The following is a 23,384-nucleotide window of genomic DNA, read 5'->3' on the forward strand; positions in this document are numbered from 1 at the left end:
TGATTGTAAGCTCAAGGTGTGTTTGTGTGTGTGTGTGTGTGTGTGTGTGTATTCACCATAGTAACCATCATAGAGATCAACTGACCTTTGATGGGCTAATAACTTCTACTAGTTATTACATTATTATGATCGTATTATTATTATGATCTTTTTTCATATGGATGAACTATAGAAGTATGACTATGAGTGTGAGTGCAGGAGGTGAAGAAATGATTGACTAAAGTGGTGCTGCACTGCCCTCAAGTGGTCAATCAGAAGAACATGTAGTTCTGCCCAGGCCTCTGAAGAGTCTTCACTCGCGTAAAACATATAGCCTTCTTCTTTGGTCAAAACCTCATCTGCTGAAACTATGGCATATGGTTTTAATTTGTTTTCAGGTTATGAATGAGAGCAGAGGATGAGCAATTGTACATGTAACCGGTAAGTTTAGCACGTTTGAGAACTTTTATTTACTTACGCTTTGAGAGGTTGAACTTTGATCTTTTTGGCGAAAACGTAAAAGTGAACTCACCCGACGCAAAGATCTGTCTGTATGTGCAGGACTTGACCACAAGTGACCACCACGCGAGTGGAAAAGCACGCAGACAAATGCAGTCATGATGAATCCGTTTAGCACAGCTTGAAAAGCAGCAGTAATGTGGATAAATCCAAGTACCGTAACCAAGGTGTTAGGTAGCTGAGTTGGCAAGATTTCCATGTTGACATTGAACAGAGAAAATGGTCTCATCAACCATACAAAATGATTGTTTGCTTCTTCTTCCCATTTCTTATATATAATTTAAAAAGTCATATAAAATGGACATTTTTTGACATTCTGTGCTCAACAAAAAGCCTATACTACATTCTGTAGGTCTATGTCCCATGTAAATACAGTGCATATGGAATACAGTTCCCTGCTACTTCAGTGGACTCATCAGCACATTTCAACCTGGCTAAACACAAAGAGCAAAGGTCATTCTAGGGTTACACAGATACCGTGTTTTCAGAGGTACTGTCACTGTCAATGTTTGATGACTCAAACTCAACTAGACCACTCAAGGTCCTCCTTTTGCACTTTGTTTTTAATGTAGCCTATCCAGACTGGATGTTATGCGCTATTATGTAGTTTGTAAATTGTTTTTGGATAGGATATTGATTTAGAATATGTTTAATTTGAGTTTAAAAACAGAATACAAATTGTTTGAGATTGAACAACTTCTGAAACATTTTCCAGTTGTTGGTAAGTCTTGATGTTGTCTGATTTTGATTTGTATTTCTTACAATTTTTTGCTGTTCTCACCTGCTGACATTAAAATATAACACAATGAGTGTGTGGATAAAATGACAAAACTGTGGACACATTTATGAGAGACTGGGCATGACTCTGCAGTCTATGTCTTGACAATAGAATATTGTGAAGATGCTTTCTGCTTGACATTTATATTATTGAAAGAGAGGGCGGTCGCTGTGCCGAGATGGCGATGGTCTGCCTGACTGACTTTGAGGAGTATGCCAAGGAACACCTGTCAAAGGCCACCTGGGATTATTATGCAGCTGGAGCGGATGATTGCTGCACCAGAGATGACAATCTGCTGGCATACAAGAGGTAATATAAACTTTAAAAACAAACTGATGTATTTTGAAAAGTGCTAATTTTCTATTTTTAGGCAGAAAATTTAAACTATTTGTTTTGTTGAATAATTTTTTTTTTTACTCTTCCCATCAGGATCCGGCTGAGGCCTCGGGTCCTTCGGGATGTTTCAGTCAGTGACACTCGGACCACAGTTCAGGGCACAGAGATTAGTTTTCCTGTTGGCATTGCACCTACAGCTTTTCACTGTTTGGCCTGGCATGAAGGAGAGGTGGCTACAGCACGAGGTAGGCACCAATGACCACATATTATCCTTTTTAAGGAGGTGAAAGGTTGTCATCCATACAGAGAATACTTTTAATTGAGGTTAATTCACTGTTGTGATCTCTCTCAGCCACAGAGTCCCTGAACACCTGCTACATTGCCAGCACTTACTCCACCTGCTCCGTGGAAGAGATCGTAGCTGCAGCGCCAAATGGTTACCGCTGGTTCCAGCTCTATGTGTATCGAGACCGGAAATTGTCCGAGCACATTGTGCGGCGCGTGGAGGAGCTCGGGTACAAGGCCCTGGTTCTCACTGTAGACGTGCCCTACACCGGCAAACGCAGGAATGACATCCGCAACCAGTTCAAGCTCCCTCCACACCTCAAAGTCAAGAACTTTGATGGAGTTTTTCAGGTAAATGTTTCCATCATATGGTCACATTTAAATAGGACATTTTCTGGAGAATTTCCAGAAGATTTTGCATGGTAACTAGTATCTTTTTACTAGTATTACAGTATAACGGTTATAAGACATGATATTTTTGCAGATTTGTTTGCTATGTGTCTGAACCTTGTCAGGTTAATTCAGTAGTGCCTCTGTTTGTTTTGAATGTAATCCTAAATGGTCACATGTGCTCAGTTAATACTGATCCTCATCATTTTGAGCATGTTTGAAACACACCTGAGACACAAGTATAACTGACTCATATCTTGCAAGCAGTCAAGGCACAGTGCATAAAGAGGTGAGGGCTATATGACCTGTTAACTAGCACACACCAATATCAGCAATGCACACAGGGTTGACAATATTTTTTCACAAAAGCAAAATTATGCAAAATGTATTAGACACTCCAAACTGGTTGACCTGGATGACAATAACTTCTTCCTCATCCATAATGTATACTTTCAATCACATCTTGTTGATACTATGAGCAGGAGATGGCTGGGCTAGAGGAGTACGGGGTCCCAGCTAACACACTGGACCCCTCCATCAGCTGGAAGGATGTGCACTGGCTACAGTCCATCACTCGCCTGCCCATCATCATCAAAGGCATCCTGACCAAAGAGGACGCAGAGCTGGCTGTGGAGCACGGGGTCCAGGGCATCATTGTGTCCAACCATGGGGGGAGGCAGCTGGATGGAGGACTCGCCTCGGTAAAATAAATCTCATTAACTGTTGTTATTCGAGCACAATATATTATTATATTACCATTCATCTTATGACCAATTATGACTGAATGAAATGGAAATTCTAAGTTAAGTGAGGTCAAGCCTTATAGTGCTGTCACAATACTCAAATTTGAATCTTGATTTACATACTAAGGAAAAGGCACAATAATTAAAAACAATTAAACAATGATAATAAAATACACAATTTATTTTTTTATTTTCAACAAAAACTAATTGTTGCTTTTTTAGATTACTGGTTTTACAGTAGTTCAGATATAATAATAATAACAACAACAATAATAATAATAATAATCATTATTATTATGTATTTATTTAATATATTTTTTATCTTTAGCCAAAAGGCTTTATGGACAGCACCATAAAACATGAAATGTGGTAAATTGCTCAAAACATGCACCATATAATCTTTTAGCGAAGGTAGTACTGACCAAGCCTAGCAACAAGATCACAGAGATGGGTCCCCTGGCACTGCTCCTAATGAGGTGTCCCAGAGGCATTGAAGGATGGGTCAAATGCAGAGGACAAATTTCCCCACGGGAACAATAAAGTGTACCTTTCTTTAGTGTGAGACTTTTAATAAATTGTCAGGGCCGGAACTCAAGCACATTAATGCATAACGTATACAATAAAGCCATTACAAGTTACAGTACTATTACAAATACTGATGTTTTTGTGTATGGTCTTTCATTTCCTCAGATTGATGCTTTAACAGAGATCGTGGACACAGTGCAGGGCCGAATAGAAGTGTATGTGGACGGAGGGATCAGGACCGGCAGTGACGTTCTCAAGGCTCTGGCTTTAGGAGCCAAGTGTGTATTCATCGGACGCCCAGCTATTTGGGGTTTAGCCTATAAGGTATGAAACTCATGCAATGTTATTTGGCATATATAGATAGATATAGATGAGATAAGATGAGAAGAGATAATAGCATAGGATAAAAACATTCACGATATAAAAACCCTCCCCCAGAAAACTTTACATACTGCATCTTTAAACATTTTAGGGTGAAGAGGGAGTGAGAGAAGTCCTACAAATCTTAAATGATGAGTTTCGCCTGTCCATGGCACTGTCAGGTAGGTATGGCTGTTATAATATCTTAGTTTGCATTATATTTGAGGTATTTGTTAAATTTTTATTTTTTTTTTATTATTTCCTTAGGTTGCAGGAACGTGGCTGAAATAAACAGGAACCTCATTCAGTGTTCTAAACTGTAATTCAACAGCAGGGGGCAGCACCAAGACAGAAACAGGATTTTTTGACACTAATGAAGATAATCAGTGAAGATGTAGACACCACAAAACTATATTCTCACGAAGGGAAACCAAAACATTCTAATCAGGCTTCCTTTGTGGGGAAGACATGACCTACATTCGAGTCTGCAAAATTGTTAAGACTGAGATAGGACACATGAATGAAAAATGTAGAAAGTGTGATTGTAATAGAGGGGACTAGGCATTGTGTTTAGCTCTAAATCTCTTTGGACCTAACTGTAAAAAATGCCGTTCTTATGATTAAATAAAAGCATGCTTAAATTATGAAATGTGTCATAGATTTAATTTAGTTCAAAATATATTCCCTGTGAAATGTCTGTGTAATCCCTCAGTCATCCATAAATGAACCATAGTACAAGAAAAATTAATTTCTATCAACTGGACAAACTTCTTCTGTTATGGTCGGATTGCAGTTCTGGACACTGTCTTATATCTGTCTGACGGGAGGCGCTAACTACACTGAACTAACACGCCTGTTGTTTACAGTTTCTGTTTGCTGTGTCTGCCTGAGTCATATCATAATCATTCAGGCCCTTAATGGATGATCATACGCCCATTGGCATACTGGTGAACACTACTGTTTTCCTGGTTTTAATTTGGCGTTATATGATGGCGTTATAAATAGGAGATAAATTATGTCTAAGACCCCCATTCCTGTTCAAAGATGAAATGTGTTTCCTAACAAAAATGTCCTCTTTAACTCCCCTCTCAAACCATTTATTTTCTTTGGCTAAGATCTGTACCTCTCTAACTTCAAAGGAGTGGTTAGTGGCTTTGAGTTGGAGATGTAAAAAACTTTTTGTCCAGTTGACAGAATTGCATTTTTCTTTTACTACCCTGTCAAATCTGACATTTTACCCATCAAAGAAGATGAACCCTATGATTTATTGATTGCAATATTTGGCCCATTAACAATATAGTACAGACACATAGACCATATATCAAACTTTTTAATTACAGCATTATTTGGTGCAAGCTGTGTTTCATACAGAGCACAGTAAGGAGAAGTAGCACAGGAAGTGACTGAGGTCTCGGTTTGAAGGCGTAAAAACAGCGATCATTGTTAGGGCATAGACTAGAATCCGTGTGCTTGTGGAGAAGAAGTTGCTCCTCTGTTTCTTATTTTCTCTGAGTTTGTTTTGGGTTGACCGTCAGGCTGGAGTCCAGTCTAGGGTCCGGCCTTTTTGGGAGGCTCTCACTTAGGTAGGTCTCTTCAGCTTCTGCAGGTAAAATGCAAACAAATAGAGTTTTCATTATCCACATGTAGTACAGTTATTTTAGTGTTCATTTAAATAATACGGTGGAACTTGATGTGAAAAGTTTGTCCGCCATCATCTTATCTTCATGGAGATGTTATTGCTTTGCCTCGAATATTCCATAGTATGGCATTAAATGTGTTTATATCCGTGGAGACAACTATGTGACATCAAAAGACCAAGTTACAAGCTTGTGGAGGGCAACCTGCTAACAGTAAAAATGCATGTTTTTCAAGATATTTTAGAGCAATAAAACACCTGTAATTGAAGATTGTGCTTCATGCCATACTGTGGAACATTTCAAGCAAAGCAACAGCATCTCCATAGAGTTGAGCAGATGGTGGATGCTCAATCAGAAAAGTTATATGGCATACCTTATAAACACCAATTTGAACAGCACACAGACACACACACGTACATATATATAATTAGATCGATGAAGGGATGTGATGATGTACTCCTCCAACGTCTCTGTTGAAACCAGGGTGACTCACTTTTTCTTTTTCAATGTCTTGTCATACAACACAAACTGTATTCACTTTTGTGTGGGTGCAGTCACAGATGTGTTCACACAGCCATGCAAATACTTCATTGACAATTATGTGCAGAAACGACTACTACTAATGAACAGCACAAGAACTCTGTCCTCTTGTATGGCGGTTAGATAAAGTAAAGCAATGTTTACGTGCATAGAAGTAGCTGTATTTGTGTACACTCCATTGAAATAGTACATGAGAAAAATAACTTGCATTGTTTCACACGTGGTTGGTGCTAGATCAGTTCTTAAGTAACTACAGTTGATGGTGATATTAGATTAAGATGAGGCACATGTGGCATTTCTTCTTTCTGTCTATAAATGATATTTTACATATAATAACTAATGTTTTCATTTTAGGAGGGCCTCCCGACGCAATAGCAGCCCTCAACCCAGAGAGGCCGTTGATGCTGGGTAAGTTTCAATCCTACTTATGCAAAATGTATCAAATTGTGAGCAAATAATTGGGATTTATTTTTGTGCATGATAATATGACCGTATGCGTAATGTTTTTTAAGAAAGTAGTTCACACAAGGTACTTCCTCATTTTCCTTCCTCATCATGCATAAAATAAAATGTATCAGGAAACGTACTGCATGTGCTATTTATATATGACTTTAAATAATCAATATTTAATTACAAAATCTGAATCTGTCATATTTTAGGTCTATCTCAGAGTGCTAAATTCCTGTTTGTGTTTATTTATAGAGCGGATGGTGATGATGTTGGGGGAGGGGGCAGGGGGCTCAGAGGCAGACTGTCCCGAATGGGCAGTAGACACCGGGACAATCCGCGAGCTCAGGCCCAACCGGAGAGGCCAGAAGCACCTGAGCCTGTGCAACAAGGTGTGTGCTTCTGTACATGGAGGATCTGCCACCAGCTTGTCTCCATGTAAATGTTTTTGTTTTAGCATGAAATGTTCTGCAGAATGGCATTATTATGGTACTTATCTGTCTTTATGGTGACAAGCAGGTGACTAAGCCAAGTTACATGTCAGATCTCTGGAGGGGCGACACCGCTCACAATTAGAATGCATGTTTTTCAGTGTAGTTTTCATTTTAACAGTAAAAAAAAAAACAAAAAAAACAACACCTGGAGTTAAATAAATGCAAGACAGATAAATTAAATGCCAACTCTAGAACATTCTTGGCAAAGCAATAAAATCTCTATGGAGACAAACAGGTGATGAAACACCCACCAGAAAAGTAACATGACAAAATAATGAAAAAGTTTTGTGCGTGGTTTGATTTCAGGTGTCAGACCCTCTTATCCTGCTCCTGCTCCTCCACCCACCCCTCTGCCTCCACCCATGTCAACTTTACCCAAACGGCCTGATAAATCCGTCAAGCCCAAACTTCCTCCAAGGCCGCTGTCCAAAGTCTTCATCAGCAAAGATCATGAGTCAGACGTGTTGCAGGTACTGATTTGTGGCAACTCTCTTTAGTTTTACTCTTATTTAACTTGAACAAATGTCATTTGTTTTCCAAAGGGTCTGGACTCGTTTCGGGTCAGCGATGTCCTTTGTGATGTGGTTCTGATTCCTGGAGACAGTAATGAAAAATTCCCAGTTCACAGAGTTATCATGGCCTCGTCCAGTGACTACTTCAAGGCCATGTTCACAGGTGGGAACGGGACAGACAAAACACTGTGTCTTCTTTGGACAATACTTTACATTGTCATTATAATATACTACTAGTCTCCTAAAGTAGTCATAATTTACCTGAAATGCCGATGCCATAGCAATAAACATTTCAAAACAATACATTCTACCTTTTGAATGGTAAAAAGTACTTAAAATGGCACCTGTATACAGAAAGCTGAAACCTCATTCACATCTCACAGGCCGAGGTGGGTAGAGCTGCAAAAGCATTCACTCATTTAAATCAAAATTAGTCAAGTGAATGCATTAAATAATTAAATGCAAAGAAACTGGGACTACAGTAATACACACGCTTTATGTGTTAGCATGTAGGTAATCAGACAAAACATGACATTGAAACATTATGGACACTTTTTATTGCAAATCACTAAAATGACTCACGGCAATGTACCCACCTCATACAAGTCCAACATGTTTGTATTTAAAAGAAAATGTGGCCTTGTATCCTTAAAACATCTTAGGACAAATCCCAAGAATCAAAAATGCAAAAAGGTCAATAACACACTACAACTGACCAGTGTGTGTAGGTTTAAGAAAGTGTTATAGATCAGGATCATTTTACTCAGAAGAAAAAGTTTTCAAATAATTAAAAATTTTATGCGAAATTTAAACATAAATGATTGTTGTTAACATTGCTATTATTCTTAACAACACTATATTAAATAACTACTTCAGTACAATGTGATTAAAATTACTCGTTTCTCCCTCACTGTGCTGCCAGGAGGATGGAGGGGACTTTCTGATGCGCACAGATGCTGCTTGTGTGAACCTGCTCCTGGAGGCCAGTAACTACCAGATGATGCCATACATGCAGCCGGCCCTGCAGACCGAGCGGACCCAGATACGGTCTGACTCCACCCACATCCTAGCACTGGGTGGAGTCATGAGGCAGCAGCTGGTGGTCAGCCGTGAGCTCAGACTGTACGATGAGAAGACGGGACATTGGAGAGCACTCGAGCCAATGGAGTCCCCCCGATACCAGCATGGAGTGGCTCTGCTTGGGGGGTTTCTGTTCATCGTTGGAGGTTTGAAAATATTATAATAGATACAATACAAATGTTGATTGAATATGAAACTAAGGTAGTCACATCAAGCCCATCTCAAGATCTAGAGCAGGGGTCTCAAACACGCGGCCCGGGGGCCAATTGCGGCCCACGAGAGGATATATTGTGGCCCGCAGGACAGTATGAAAGGTTTAATGTTAGTGTGGCTTTACCATGTGTACTCCCATTGCAAAAGATTCAACAAACAATGATGTATATCCATAAAATCCACAAGAACTGGCATATTTCCTATATAGAAAACAGCGATGACGTTTGAAAAATTTTAACAAAGCTTTTTTTGCAGAATACCTGATAAGCCCAGCCTCACCCAGACACTGCCTCCTGTGGTACTGTTCCTTACGGAGTTGTATACCTTTAACGTAGGGCTGGGCAGCTAATTAAAAAATCGAGAGATCGTTAATCAGCAATGTCTAATCCCCAATGATATAGTATAGGGTTTTTGAATCGAGAGGTCTACAGCCATTCTTCTGTCAATAAAATCATGTGGTTTGCAGCAGAGTTCACACTTTGGAGGAAGAAATTTAAAAATGTTTTGTCTTAAATGGCACAGATTAAAAGTCTGTATTGTTTATGTTAATTAAATCAATCCCTACTCTACTTTAACCTTAACTATATATTTAACCTTAAGTATGTTTCCCAGGGATAAGAATTGAATCATAAAACTATAACTATAATATAATATATATAACTATAAATTGGGATGTAATAGGTCTAGAGTCAGTATCTTCATTCTTTGAGCATTATTTCTATTGCCACATCTAACAATCTCCTATAGAAATTAATCCTACCCAATTTGTTCCCATTACACAAATTAAAGCCTCCTCATAATTATAATAAGTTTGGGATATGTATATTTGTATATCATTCCTATACATATAAAACACATAATTTACAAGCATTTTCTTTTTTTATTCTTTAGGGCAGAGTACTTATGACACCAAGGGTAAAACTGCTATCGACAGTGCATACCGCTATGACCCACGATTTAACAAGTGGTTGCAGATTGCTTCACTCAACGAAAAGAGGACCTTCTTCCATCTGAGCGCTCTCAAAGGGAAACTGTACGCAGTGGGGGGACGAAATGCTACAGGAGAGATTGGTAAGTAATGCATTTCTTATTTTATATCTATTTGTTTAAAAATATATACAATTTTTTATTATTAACTATTCATAATTATTATTTTTCAATCCTTTCTTGTGCAAAAATAAACATTAGGTCAATATTCTGTTGTAATTTGTTTCTCAGACACAGTTGAATGCTACAACCTGAAAAAGAATGAATGGACCTTTGTGACCAACATGCTGGAGCCGCACTATGGACATGCCGGGACCGTCCATGGGGATCTCATGTACATCTCAGGTACAGGGCAACAGAATATCTAAAAAATTAATACACCTTATCTATCAACTTATTAAGATGGAAAAGTGTTTTGGCAAAATGGAGCAACATGAGCGGAAGTAAAAAATAGAAAAGGCATGCATAAGCTATTAGAAATAAAAATCTAAATGTATAAATATACAATATGAACAGAAAAGCAGAAAAGTGTTATAGATAAAGTATTGTTATTTAAAGTGACAAAAGACAATCTCTCTAAACATAAGCATGAGTTAGGGACATTCTATGTGAACACTCATAGCACTACTGTATTTAAAAATGCAGGCCTGGCCTATTTGAACCCACTTCCTGGTTACAGAAACCTCTTCATACTCTCAGGCTGCCTCTGAGCCGCCTTGGACAGGAAGTGGTCCTTGTTCATGTGAAGAAAAGATGCAGTTTCTGATTAGTCACCGTGAGCCGTAAAGTTCATGGTCTGTGGGACTTTGAGCATACTCCTACGCAGTTTAATTAAGTCAACTGTCCAGTATAATACCGAGAAATAATAAAGGATCACTACTTCATCTGTCAGTAACATACTACATTTACTTACTGTAAAGCACATCCTTGATAAACATGACATTTTTATTTTTATTTATTCATGCACTTGATAAGAGACATGGGTTTATCTTAACATTCTCAAGAAAAACATATAATTAAACTACTTTTACTGAAACTGAGTTCTTTATTTTAAGGTGCATTATGTTCTTTCTGCTTGTCTCCATAGAGATGTTATTCTTTTCCCTGGAATGTTCCACAGTATGGCATTATATCTGTGGAGAAATTACATATGCGTATTTTTGAAGGTATTTTTGGGCAATAAAACCACATCTAATTGAATAAATGCAACATCAGTTTGATGTCATACTGTGGAACATTCCAGGGAAAGTAATAATATCTCCATGGAGACAAGCATTTAGCAGACCCTCTGTCAGAAAAGTTACGTAGTTCACCTTTTAACAAATAATTTCTTTTGTAGGTGGCATCACACGTGACACATTTCAAAAGGAGCTCTGGAGTTACAACCCCGGCTCGGACACGTGGACTCGGAGGGCGGACATGATTGATCTGCGTGGCCTTCACTGCATGTGCACCGTGGGGGACCGGCTCTACGTGATGGGGGGAAACCACTTCAGAGGGTGCAGTGACTACGACGACGTCCTGAGTTGCGAATACTACAGCCCCGCTACAGACCAGTGGACCGTGGTCGCGCCCATGCCCCGCGGACAAAGTGACGTGGGGGTGACGGTGTTTAACGGACAGGTGTATGTGGTGGGGGGGTATTCCTGGAACAGCCGCTGCATGGTAGACATAGTGCAGAGGTATGATCCCGAAAAAGACGTTTGGGACAGAGTTTTTAATGTGCTGGAGCCACTAGGGGGGATCAGGGCCTGTACAATGACTGTGCACCTGCCAGAGGGGTCAGTGGACGAGGTGGAGATACAAGAGGGTCCGCTGCACCCCTCATGCTGCTGATGGAGAACTTTGGGGGTGTGTGAAGCGAGGAATGGCAGTATTGACAAAATTAATATATTGATGTAAATGTAATCAGATTATATTTTTGTAATTCATCAGAAATGTGCTCAAAACTCAAACACCTTAAAAATGTCTTGGTTGAGGTTCAAATGTTGCACAAATGGGAATGGGCTCAAAAATTGTTACAAAAAGAGCACAATTGTTACCAAAAGTGTGGATTTCAATGTGGTGAGAAATTATAACTGTTTTTGATAACTGTTGCCATAGCAATTAACAATTTAAAACTAATTATGTATTTGGAATTGAAAAAAATCCTCAAAATACAGGAAGCTAAAACCCATGAATACCCAACTGGAGTATGACATTACAAGTTTATGTTCTTTGTTAATCAGCTTTTTTCAGGTCTTGTAGATCATAAAAACAATTATTGTGATAATATACAATATATTGCTCCATGTGTTCCACTGTGTGAAACTATTGTCTGACAAAAGTGTATCACTGTAAGCAGTTAAATGAAGTCAAACAGGAAGTCTGTGGGTTCACTAGGTGTGAACATGCACTCTGCAGCTGTGTGCAATGACTACAAACAAGGTGCCTTAATGCAAATATTTAACCGTGCATCCCAGATATTCCATATGTAGGTAACACATTTACTAAGAAAAGAATTGGCCAAGAAACTTCCCCATGAAAAATCAGTCAAATTGCGTTTGATAGTAAAGATAAAGTTAACCAAAGCAGATAACCCAGCAGACATAGATCTTTATTCTTCCTAATTGTTGTAAAGCATTCTGTGAGATAAAAGAGAGGACGCCACAACATTGTTAAAACTGACTGACTTAAAGTGCACTTATAAAAACGTGCTATATTCTTATGCATATTTTACAAGGCAAACAGTATTGTGGTCAAATAATGATTTTTGACTTTACTGCTGACATATCTTGATTTTTAAATAACAAAACATATTCTTCACAAATAAAATATGCATAAAATTAAAAATAAATACTTTGCCATGTCTACTAATTTAAACATTGACTTTATTAGTCATACAACCTTGTGATTTCAACCTTCAAACTTCAGATAAAACCAAGGACTACAATTTAAAGGGGTAGCACAGTAAAGAGTTTGCAAAACAATTTAGACTAAGTTTTGAATTGCATTACAGCCTCCAGGAAACAACTGTCTGTAACTTAAGAGCAACAAAAAGACCGTGTCCAAAAGCACTAAAATGAAATTATGCTTTGAATCACTGGAGGAACCAGACTGAAATAAAATTAAAAAAAAAAAAACCTTGTTGTGAATTTAATATATTTGAGTTTGTTATACAACCGTTCTTTGGGGAAAAAAACAAAAAAAACCAAACTTATGTGTACAACTTGTTCTTACTGTCATTTATTTTCAACCCTTTAACAAGCTCACCATGTACCTACTCAATTTGAAAAAGATCTTAGTCAAATTAATGTCAGTACTTCTCCCTAACCTTGGGGCGTAAAATTTCCCAGAACTTGTTTTGTCAAGATTAAAACCATCACATTCCTCCCTCACATGGCGAAGTCCAACCCACATGTTTTTATGTCATTTTTTTCTCCTTTTGGCCTTACAAAAAGTGCATGGCTAAGGCTTAAACACCACAACCTGCTGTGCATCGGCAACAGAAGAAATCCAAGATTTGAAAGGGGGAAAGAGGAGTATTCGCTGCTATTTAGAAGAAGAATTTTGAACGGTCTACTATGGCTTTGAATGGGGATATGTGTGTGGTGACAGGCGCTTGTGGATTTCTGGGCAGGAGACTGATCAGGCTGCTGCTGGAGGAGGAGAGTCTAAGTGAAATCCGACTTGTTGACAAACAAATCAAACTGGAAGATGTTCAGAGTTTTAAAGGTAAAATGTTTATGCATTTTAATTATTATTGTAAATATGTGGGTATAATTTGTATTACAAGCGGGCTGATGATGAGTTTTGATGTGTATATTTAAGGGATTTTGACTTTTTTTTTTTTTTACAGAATGTAGCATTAGTTTGTGTATTTCCCCTTATTTGGTTGAATACCGGGATATGATAGGCTAAGATCTGGCTAGATTTAGCTGCACAGAATTGTATCTTGCTTTTGTTTTGTCAGACTGCAGAGGGGACACTCGGGTGCGTGCCTATGAAGGAGACATTCGGGACAGCGCCTTCCTGAGACGAGCCTGCCGGGGGGCCTCCACTGTCTTCCATGTGGCTTCCATCATTGATGTGGACGGATCAGTGGAGTTCAGTGAGTTGCATGGAGTCAACGTAAAAGGTAAACACCTAATTAACTGAAATAATGACTCAATTTTAGTCGTATTCCAACCACAAGTTTACCACTGTACGCTGTATTTTTAAAAGTATGTTTGATGTGTCATTGTAAAGCTTTGGATCTTTGAATCTCTTTTGAAAAGCTCTAGTCTATGTAAATTTCATGTATTGATTATTATATAAACGTGCATTGCTCATATGTAGGTGTGTGTGGTTGAAGAATGGGTCAAATGCAGAGGACAAATTCCCCCGCAACTGAAATTAAAGAGACTCCTTCCATAACAGTTATTTTTTTAAGTTAACAAAAACGTAGAAACTTTGAATGTGACTGAACAGAAGTAAACACAATCATAATAATTGTAATATTTGAATCCAGAAATAATGAATGAATAAACGTAATATTTTAATCCAGGTACACAGCTGCTCTTGGAGGCTTGTATTGAAGAAAACGTGTCCTCCTTCATCTACACCAGCACTATAGAGGTGCTGGGCCCAAACCCTTCCGGTGAACCCATCTACAACGGGACAGAGGAGACACAGTACAAATGCTCCCTCAAGTTTCCCTACAGTAAAACCAAGAAGGAGGCAGAAGAAAGGTCGCTGAAGGCCAATGGTGAACTACTGCCCGATGGGACCCGGCTGGCCACCTGCGCCCTGCGACCCATGTACATTTACGGAGAGGGGTGCCGCTTCCTCCTGGGACATATGGCAGATGGTGTACGCAACAGGAATGTTTTGTACCGAATGTCCTTAAAAGAAGCAAAGGTGAATCCTGTTTATGTTGGCAATGCAGCAATGGCTCATCTCCAAGCAGCACGTGCTCTAAAAGATCCCAATAAACGAAATGTCGTAGGTGGGAGGTTTTACTTCATATCGGACAACACGCCTCCAGTGAGTTACTCAGACTTTAACCATGTGATGATGTCCCCTCTGGGCTTCAGTATCCAGGACAAGTTGCCTATGCCCCTGGGTTTGCTGTATGTGTTGTGTTTTCTGTTGGAGGTGGTTTGTACAATACTGCGCCCTTTCGTTCGCCTGGTCCCACCACTGAACCGACATCTGCTCACAATGTTAAATACACCATTCACTTTCTCCTATAAGAGGGCACAGGCAGAGCTGGGATATGCCCCCCAATACAGCTGGCAAGAGGCACGTAAGAGCACTATAGAGTGGCTTGCGGGGCAGCTACCTGCAGTCAGAGAGAAATTAGAAACATGATTATTTAATACTATATCTTCCTCTGTACGCACTGTAATCACATGATCACATGACAAGATGTACCTCTTGTAGCCATAGTTTTGCAACTAAGTGCAAAGGGAAGTGAATGTTTTATTATGTTGTGCTAATTAAACAAGAAAAAAAATATGAATGGTCCCAGTATGTTTGCATTACAAATATATATATATTTTTTCCAAATGAAATGTTGTCTTTATATTTGTTATTTACCATAATGCACTAATCTCTTTGATTGTTCAAAATATCTTTCTAGGTAAAGTGTTCAAAAAGTGTATCAAAGCAACACAGAGGATGGCATTCTGATTAGTTGTAATGTACAGATATCATGCTGTTGCTAACGAGGTTACCACTTACATAAATCTATTACATAAGCATTGATAATGGAAAAATCATTCAGATTTAATCAACAGTTATTGATGTCCTCAGACACAACAGTATGACCCCTCCTCAATGAACACTGAACCACACACAGGGCTGCGGCTTAGGCCAGAGTCCAGCCTTTCCAAACAAACAGCTATTGACCACCACCTGGGTCATGGATCCACAGCCAGGAAAAGAGCTCAGAGTAGAGAGGGAAAAGGCAACAGCTGTACATACATACAACTATAATGCAGAACTGAGACATGGAGAGGTCTACAGTCTCCTCTGGGTCTCTGCCCTTATTTTAGAGTTTAAACTGTGTTCTTTTGCACCAATCTGGACTATTACGCCTGAAGAAAAGCTGCTTGAAAATTCTCCATTCAGTCATTTTTACTCAAGAAATGTTCTGGCGATATACCGTCACTGCTCTCCTCTGTGTACTGGCCCAGTCATCAGGTTCAGAAGTGCTTGGTAAGTTAATGTCTTTTGTTTGTTCAGTGATAAGCTGTGATAAGTGCTTGCATATTATCTGACATATTGACTACAATATTTAGGCTAATGCAGTGTTCTGCTGGAGATAATGTACTCTCGTGCAGTCCTTGCTACAAACAAACAAATACTTATGTTGATGCCATTTTACAACCTTCAAACAGTTAACTTTGAGCAGTTAACACCTTTCCTCTCTCACATCAACTAACATCTGCATCCTCTTTCATTACACAAATTTCCTTTTTGTTTTTGCCTCTTAAAGTGCATATGGCTGATAGCCTACTCATGGTTTTGCACCACTGCAGATTGCAAAGTTGAGAGAAAAAGTATAAAAACACAGGAAGTAGGAACCAGTTCTAAAACAGTTGCCTCGTGTCACCAACGCCAAACGTTTCATCCAAAATGCAGGAATACATGCAAAAACAGATAAAAATAGAGATGTCATTATTTAATTTTTTATAAATCTTATCATAACTATTACAATTTAGACAAGTTTTGGCCCTTGTTAACATTATGGTAGCTAGATAACCGTATGGCACTATCTCTATCTATGTCACAAGTGATGCCCATGTCTCAGCCAGGAAGTAAAATGATAAACTTACCAACGTTCTTGTAAAATCTTACATCATGTTAACTATGTTTTAGTGAAATGAGTAGTTTAACCTGGCACATGCATTTTAATACTATCCACCCCATTTGAAATAATAGAACCTTGACATCTTTGTTATTTCCACCACAAGCTCCAGTCTCTCATCTGCTGCATGTCTTATTTTTATTCACATTTATCATTATTTGATTTCCAGGTGTGGCTGATCAACAAGAAGATGATGGATGTGCAGACCTCACCAACACCACATGGCAGCAGTACAGACAGAGGGCCAAGCTGCAGGTCCGGTATCTGCTACTGACGAGAAACAACCTAGAATGTGCTCAAGTTTTCAGCCAGGGGTCCCTCTCAAAAACACAGCTTCCACCTTACTTCAATACCTCACTGAAGTCAAAGGTCATCGTCCATGGATACAGGTGAGAAGCTAGTATTGAACTGATGAATACCATTAGATAATATATGGTATGAAACCTGGTTGTGTGAGGTATTTTGGAGCTTGACTTTTTTCTGCAGAAAGTAACCTGGGGCTCAATTTCACATTAAATACATTATATTCTACTGGGGTACTCAAGGAACTGGTCAAGGTTGTACTTTGGGCCCCGAACCTATCATTAAGAATCACTGTTATAGGGAACAGTTGTGAACCTGCAATGGATAAATCACAAAGCTCCAAACTCTAAGTGATAAATGTTATCTTGTCAAAGGATTGCTCTTTCTGTTTGTGGGGCAACTTCCTTACGATTGGTGACATTTTGTGAACTTTTGACCATTCGAAAGACATATTAGTTTTCTTTTGAACTGTTAATTGCTGTGGTAATGGTGTTGGTGGGTAATGCCCCAGTATTGTGACAGATCACATCAGCTACAAAAAATAAATTAACTAATATTATCCACTCCACTGGCATTGTTGTTTTGTCACTGGCATGTTTTTTTTTTTTTTATTTTATTTGAAGCTAAATGAGTCAGACATTCCATAGATCCTGTTCATAACTAAATTAAATGGCTACTCAGATGAAGTATTTTTATATGTTCCCTTTTTGTAACATACTTCTTGTTAACTCTGTGCAGGGCTATGGGCAGTAAGCCGTCCTGGGTGATAGACTTGGCTCAGGCCTTGCTCAGAGCAGAGGATGTGAATGTTTTGATTGTGGACTGGGTTTACGGAGCGTCTTTTGCTTATAACCTGGTGGTAGAGAGCTACAAAGAGGTGGCTGTGCAGATCTCAGTCCTCATCAACCAACTACAGGTTTGGAAAGCTTAGATGTGCTGTTTATATGTAGCTGTTATTCAAGATGTACTGATGCAATAAAGCATGTTGTTTTTGACAGAAACAAGGAAGTAAGCTGGAGTCATTTCACTTCATTGGGGTCAGTCTGGGAGCACATGTGTCTGGTTTTGTGGGAACTTTGTTTGAAGGAAAGATTGGACGGATCACAGGTGAGTCTATGTCCACAATAGTATATGACTGATAAGATACATGATCTCTAAGTGAATACGATGAATCACATTTAGTAACATTTAGGAAGAAACAAGTACTACATAGGTCAACAATGTGCTTAAATGGGCACAGTGCTTTTTTTTTTTTAATCTTAAAAGTTACACTAAGGTACACAGCCTTTAAGTGACACATAACCACTTCCAGAAGCTTTTGATAAAAACTGAGTTACTAAAAACTTGTCTCTTTGATTATATTTGCAAACACCTGCATTATCTGTGTGGAGTCCCAAACAAAAGTGAGAAAAGACAATGTCCACTTGTTTCTGCGTGCGTTTGTGGGGGTCTGTATGTGGTAGTGTTTGTGTGTAACCTTACGCTCTTTCAGTGCTGGACAATTCAAAGCTCTATAGCTGTGAGATAAGAGTCACTCCGGAGCTGTGAGGACACATTGTCCTCATGTCCCTGAACACATCAGCCAGCACAATGCACCACTGTTGTATGCACTCATTCAGTGTGAGGAGGGCAGAAACCTTTGTTTGAGTCCAAGTCAAAAACTTCAGACACAGTGCACAACCGAACAATTAACAATATGGAATTTTGAATATGAGAACGTCTATAAAGGCCTGATTATTAGCCAATTGATCAATCTACACTTTTAGTCCAATCCAATCCAAAGACTTATGTTTAGAAGCACAAGTTGCAAATTAAATCTGTACAGTGGACACACTTTAAACATGCATTGGTTAACATCACATCATTTCTTATATTGTATTGCATTACTTACAGCTCTAGATCCAGCTGGTCCCATGTTCAAAAGAGCGGACACGTTTGATCGACTGGACCCATCAGATGCCCAGTTTGTTGACGTGATTCACACCGACTCAGACTGTGAGGCTTTTACCCATATAAGACCCATATTATTTTAGCAGACGTTACTCTTATGTTAAGTAGACTAGTATATATTTAAGCACTTCAATACTGTTTACTCATATTTTACTCATTTGAAACACTTTTCCAATGTAGATTTTGGCATCTCCATCCCGGTTGGTCACGTTGACTTTTTTCTGAACGGGGGGAATGACCAAACCGGATGTGCTCGCTCAAAATTTGCTTCTAGTAAGTTTTAAATATTCAAAACAAAACGTAGCACAAGAATGTTTTTGTTTTTTTTTTGTTGTTTTTTTTAATCTAACTTTCATCCGCATTAGTGTACGGCTATGTAATCTGTGACCACATGAGGGCGCTGCACGTCTATATGAGCGCACTGAACGGCTCGTGCGCACTGGCAGCTCTGCCCTGCACCAGTTATGAAGACTTCTTGCTGGGCCAGTGTGTGGACTGCAACGTGTTCAAGGGGACGTGTCCAGTTATAGGTGACATTAAATATCTTTAATTGTGTTGTGCTTTTCTGATTTCATGAACACAACATTATAAAATAGAAAAAACACCCATTTCCTAGGATTTCTCCCACTAATCTAAGGTAGAAGTCATCACAAAAGACATTACAAAAAAAAATTAAAGTGCTACAGTGGACATGTTACCCACTGAGTACACTGAAGGTCAGATTTCAACAACCAGCCAAACCAAACCAAAGTGCTAAATAAACACAAGGCAAAGGATAAGAGCAAACACTAGTACTATTAAGTGGTTTTTCATCGCTCAGCAGAGGTAAGCATCTTTAACTTATAGGAGACAGAAAAGTGTCTTTTAATCTGCAGCAACAGCCTACTCCAGGCATGTCCAAACTGTGGCTCGGGGGCCAAATGCGGCCCTCAGACCAATTTTTCTTGGCTCTCAAGCTTCCAGGTGAATTGGCCCATATTACCTTAAACAGTACTTTTTACTGTACATTTCTGAAAATTTACTTACTGCACATCTCAAATATTTATTGTGTCCCACTGACGATGTAAGCATGAATACAGGTCTAGTGGTTCAGTCAAACTTGTAATAAACACACAGATTTGAAGTATTCACTGTATTGGCGACTCAATTGGCCCTCAGCTTTGTCCATATTTTTATATGTGGCCCTCAATGGCAAAAGTTTGGACACCCCTGGCCTATTCCCTCTTCAAGTATACTCTTACACAGTGTCTTGCCCAAGGACACAATTGGATTAAACTACAAACTTTATGTTACAAACATTACTGTTGTGAACCAGCTGCACATTGATAATTATGATATAGTCATATGTAGCGCTCTGTTTGGCATCCTCTGGCAGTTGTTTATCAATTTAGATTACATGACCATGGGGTGTACACCCTTAATGTACACCTGTAAACTATTATCACAAAGAAATAATGCCCACTTACCATCTCCTCTTGTCACAGGTTTATCAGAAAACAGTGGTATCTCTGTATCACCAGTGCCCAAAGAGCAGAAAGTGTTTTTAATAACATCTTCATCTGCACCTTTTTGTGGTGAGTGCATTTATCAATTGGTGGGTTTTTCCTATCAGTCAATTTTACCAGTGTATTCTGTTTCCTGCCCCATGAGACAACCCAAAGAAACATATTGTTCTGTCTTAAAAACACAGTCTGTTTGCAGAGTAATAACCACTCAAGTTGAGTACCTCATTTTTCATGACTGCTCAAAAATTGTTCATTCTTTTTTGTCATTTGGATTTAATAATTCTCTCTCTTTGTTCTACGGGGTTTTTGTTGTGTATTTTAGACTTCTTTAGAGTCTTTATACTGAAGATAACAACTAACAATCATCACATTCATTTAAAAAGTACCTCTGTTCCCTAACATTGTCTAAAATAAAAATTAAATGTTTTGTTTTGTGCAGCTCATCACATTCTGGTGGAGCTGGAAGTTGCTTCTTTGGACAAAAGTGCTGAGCTGGAGTTAACTCTGGTAAAAGGAAACCAAAAAGTGGTGAAGAGGGTTCGACTGTAAGTATTAAACATATTACCCCATTATTACTATCTAACATAGCAGGAGGTGGGTAGAGTAACCATAATGTTTACTCAAGAAAGAGTAAAAAAACATATGGATTGCAGATACTACTTGAGTAGTATTTCCAAAGACAAAAAATCTGAACATTAGGTATAAGAAGCACAAATGTTTGAATCTTTTAATATTATCAACATAAAACTTAAATTACTTGTCAACTTACTCACAGTGGGAACTAAACGTTTGACTCAAGTCAGAGCACTGTTACTTTAATCAAAATGTTAAGTAGAAGCTATTACTACTCTTAAAAGTTACGTAAAGAGTACTCATACACATACACTAATAACTAAATGCAACTGACTACTAGCCACCCTTGCCCTTATTCCACGGACAGCAACTCGTTATTATTCTCTTTCCAAAGTCAAATTCTATGCATTATATTTGAGTAACTGTCAGAAGCTGGCGGGATGCATGTCCTTAACCCAGAGAGAACACAGCTGGCAGCAGGTTTTTCTCACAGAAAAGAATGAGTGTGCACTTTCTGTTTTGAGAGCAGAGTGGAGCTGGAGCCAGGTGCAGGACAGTACAGTGTGTCACCGTGTTTGAGTGTGTGTGTGTGTGTGTGTGTGTGTGTGAGTGTGAGTGTGTGTGTGGACTGGGCCATGTGAGGTGAGGAAAGGAAGATTATGAGGAGAAATCATCCTTTGTGTAGTGTTTATTGACTCTCTCAGTTCTCAAATGCTATGTAATAAAAAGAAATTGCTGTTTCAAGGTACACCGTGTAATTTTCTGGTTGGGTGTTACGCAGTCCACCTTTAAATCCTACTTATGTCACATAGTTTTAACATATTGTTTTGTGTGTGTTTCCAGCCAGACACATAAAACAGTGTACAGGACAGTGCTGGCTCATCAGGCTCCTCTCTGTGAAATTGACTCCATCATAATGAGAAACACCGGGGCGCGCTTTTATCGACAGGCAGAGGTCCATGTTCGATCTGTGTGTCTGTTGCAGTTACCCAGGTATAACTCTCTAAACGCAGTACCTATAGATTTGACCCTTTAAAAGTTTGGCAAGAAAAACACTCTGGAATAGAAGCGACTAGGGGCAAAAGTGGAGCGGAATATAGTGTGATTTGAATGGGGAATTGTGATTAACCACAGAATATCACAAAATCAAGGTGGGTGAGGAAAATTTAAACCACTCGGATACATATGAGTGATATCAGAGCTGGTTTTGTATAGTTTTTATCTATTAATATATTACATACTTTTCCCATAAATTCAAAAGTGTTGTTTATTTTGGTTTAAAATACTTCAGATCATTAGCATTAAGATCTGATGTCAGCTAGTCTTTGAAAATGGATTATAGTCTAGACTCTACTTCATGTTTCCTCCAGTTGCCTCCATTGGAATTTTGAACATTGTGATGACATAGCATTTAAAGAGTCCATAGACTCAACAATACCTCCTCACATTAGCCTTGTTTATCTTTATACAAACTGAATCTCATTTATGGTTTGACAAACTGAACATGTCCCAGATCTGGCTTTGTTGGATCACCACATATGGAGACGAAATATACAGGGAGTGCAGTGAATAGTTTGAACATTACGTCTATTAAAACACTTGAGGTTTAGCAGCTGCAGGTTGCATTTGTCCACAGAAGAATGGCTTTGGGAAGAACAACTGTCCAGTATACTTTAGCAAACACTTAAAATAGTTGGATCGTGTACCTTGTTGTAACTCATGTCAAATAAAACTTAAATTATGACAAATTATGACACTGTCTAATAGGGTTGTCAGAAGTATTAAAAATCAGATACTAAATGATACTAAAACTAGTATCAAAACTAGATACTTATTTGTGCAGGTATCGATACTAAAAAAGCCACATGGACCACTATGGAACCTGACTGAGGGATTACACAGATATAAGGCTAAATGGTAATATTAAAGAAAGTACTATTATTTAATATGGAAAATCACATTCTGATGTCTAAAGAAAGAGTGTTTTGTTTTTTTGTTTTTTTTATTATCATCCTGTTATCGGAATTAGTAATACTTTTGAGCTAAACACTCTTTTATGTTTGGGAAATAAAGCTGTATGATGGGCAGTTTTAATGATAATATCCACTATCATTCTATTTGTGTAATATTTTCCACTGAATAATATTTTCATTGGTGACAGAGTAGTACCCCAGCTTCTTGTAGATAGATTCCAGCCATTTGAAAAGTTTTATTCCTGACAGTTGTACAGTCATAAATGAATACAATATAATAATGTCATAAAATGTGTTTATTCTAGACGGGAGACACCCCTTTGTGTGAACAAGTTTGATGTTCGTCGTGGAGTTCCCTGGTCACATGACTTAATACAGGTCTGTAACTGAATAAACTTGTGAAAACTGTGTTTATTTGCTGCA

At 38.6% G+C, this 23,384-nt stretch overlaps 4 protein-coding genes across 4 annotated transcripts; all 4 read left to right on the forward strand.

Moving 5' to 3' along the window:
* The first annotated feature begins 286 nt into the window (after positions 1 to 286).
* On the forward strand, positions 287 to 4,558 carry hao2 (hydroxyacid oxidase 2 (long chain)). Its single transcript, XM_033986984.2, has 8 exons — positions 287 to 420; positions 1,433 to 1,585; positions 1,706 to 1,857; positions 1,965 to 2,248; positions 2,770 to 2,988; positions 3,721 to 3,879; positions 4,028 to 4,097; positions 4,183 to 4,558. Exons 1-8 carry the CDS (start codon positions 398 to 400, stop codon positions 4,236 to 4,238), a joined length of 1,116 nt encoding a protein of 371 aa, XP_033842875.1. The 5' UTR covers positions 287 to 397; the 3' UTR covers positions 4,239 to 4,558.
* A 1,812-nt stretch (positions 4,559 to 6,370) lies between these two features.
* On the forward strand, positions 6,371 to 12,924 carry si:rp71-68n21.9 (kelch-like protein 13). Its single transcript, XM_055230390.1, has 10 exons — positions 6,371 to 6,375; positions 6,447 to 6,500; positions 6,795 to 6,931; positions 7,340 to 7,503; positions 7,576 to 7,708; positions 7,906 to 7,934; positions 8,468 to 8,771; positions 9,730 to 9,909; positions 10,057 to 10,170; positions 11,165 to 12,924. The coding sequence occupies exons 1-10, from the start codon at positions 6,371 to 6,373 to the stop codon at positions 11,659 to 11,661; spliced, it is 1,617 nt and encodes a 538-aa protein (XP_055086365.1). The 3' UTR covers positions 11,662 to 12,924.
* Positions 12,925 to 13,337: 413 nt separating this feature from the next.
* hsd3b1 (hydroxy-delta-5-steroid dehydrogenase, 3 beta- and steroid delta-isomerase 1) lies at positions 13,338 to 15,194 on the forward strand. Its single transcript, XM_033987039.2, has 3 exons — positions 13,338 to 13,539; positions 13,778 to 13,942; positions 14,351 to 15,194. Exons 1-3 carry the CDS (start codon positions 13,389 to 13,391, stop codon positions 15,154 to 15,156), a joined length of 1,122 nt encoding a protein of 373 aa, XP_033842930.1. The 5' UTR covers positions 13,338 to 13,388; the 3' UTR covers positions 15,157 to 15,194.
* Positions 15,195 to 15,736: 542 nt separating this feature from the next.
* On the forward strand, positions 15,737 to 23,371 carry pla1a (phospholipase A1 member A). The gene is made up of 11 exons (XM_033986745.2): positions 15,737 to 16,005; positions 16,827 to 17,046; positions 17,699 to 17,876; positions 17,959 to 18,067; positions 18,854 to 18,955; positions 19,091 to 19,183; positions 19,276 to 19,440; positions 20,395 to 20,484; positions 20,855 to 20,960; positions 21,832 to 21,981; positions 23,267 to 23,371. Exons 1-11 carry the CDS (start codon positions 15,936 to 15,938, stop codon positions 23,349 to 23,351), a joined length of 1,368 nt encoding a protein of 455 aa, XP_033842636.1. The 5' UTR covers positions 15,737 to 15,935; the 3' UTR covers positions 23,352 to 23,371.
* Positions 23,372 to 23,384: the final 13 nt, after the last annotated feature.

Source organism: Periophthalmus magnuspinnatus, chromosome 21, assembly GCF_009829125.3.
Source record: "Periophthalmus magnuspinnatus isolate fPerMag1 chromosome 21, fPerMag1.2.pri, whole genome shotgun sequence".
NCBI classification, from domain to species: Eukaryota; Metazoa; Chordata; class Actinopteri; order Gobiiformes; family Gobiidae; genus Periophthalmus; species Periophthalmus magnuspinnatus.

What these genes read in the sequence shown, in the direction of transcription:
- hao2 (XM_033986984.2), top strand. Translation starts at nt 398, where the DNA reads ATGAGCAATTGTACATGTAACCG. An exon ending in ACTTTGATGGAGTTTTTCAG is followed by an intron (nt 2,249 to 2,769) that starts GTAAATGTTTCC and finishes TACTATGAGCAG; the next exon opens with GAGATGGCTGGGCTAGAGGA. An exon ending in TGGATGGAGGACTCGCCTCG is followed by an intron (nt 2,989 to 3,720) that starts GTAAAATAAATC and finishes TCATTTCCTCAG; the next exon opens with ATTGATGCTTTAACAGAGAT.
- si:rp71-68n21.9 (XM_055230390.1), top strand. An exon ending in ACCTGAGCCTGTGCAACAAG is followed by an intron (nt 6,932 to 7,339) that starts GTGTGTGCTTCT and finishes GTTTGATTTCAG; the next exon opens with GTGTCAGACCCTCTTATCCT. An exon ending in AAATGCTACAGGAGAGATTG is followed by an intron (nt 9,910 to 10,056) that starts GTAAGTAATGCA and finishes TTTGTTTCTCAG; the next exon opens with ACACAGTTGAATGCTACAAC.
- hsd3b1 (XM_033987039.2), top strand. Translation starts at nt 13,389, where the DNA reads ATGGCTTTGAATGGGGATATGTGTGTGGTGACAGGCGCTTGTGGATTT. An exon ending in AGATGTTCAGAGTTTTAAAG is followed by an intron (nt 13,540 to 13,777) that starts GTAAAATGTTTA and finishes TTGTTTTGTCAG; the next exon opens with ACTGCAGAGGGGACACTCGG. An exon ending in GCATGGAGTCAACGTAAAAG is followed by an intron (nt 13,943 to 14,350) that starts GTAAACACCTAA and finishes ATTTTAATCCAG; the next exon opens with GTACACAGCTGCTCTTGGAG.
- pla1a (XM_033986745.2), top strand. Translation starts at nt 15,936, where the DNA reads ATGTTCTGGCGATATACCGTCACTGCTCTCCTCTGTGTACTGGCCCAG. An exon ending in TCGCTCAAAATTTGCTTCTA is followed by an intron (nt 19,184 to 19,275) that starts GTAAGTTTTAAA and finishes CATCCGCATTAG; the next exon opens with TGTACGGCTATGTAATCTGT. An exon ending in TTCATCTGCACCTTTTTGTG is followed by an intron (nt 20,485 to 20,854) that starts GTGAGTGCATTT and finishes TGTTTTGTGCAG; the next exon opens with CTCATCACATTCTGGTGGAG.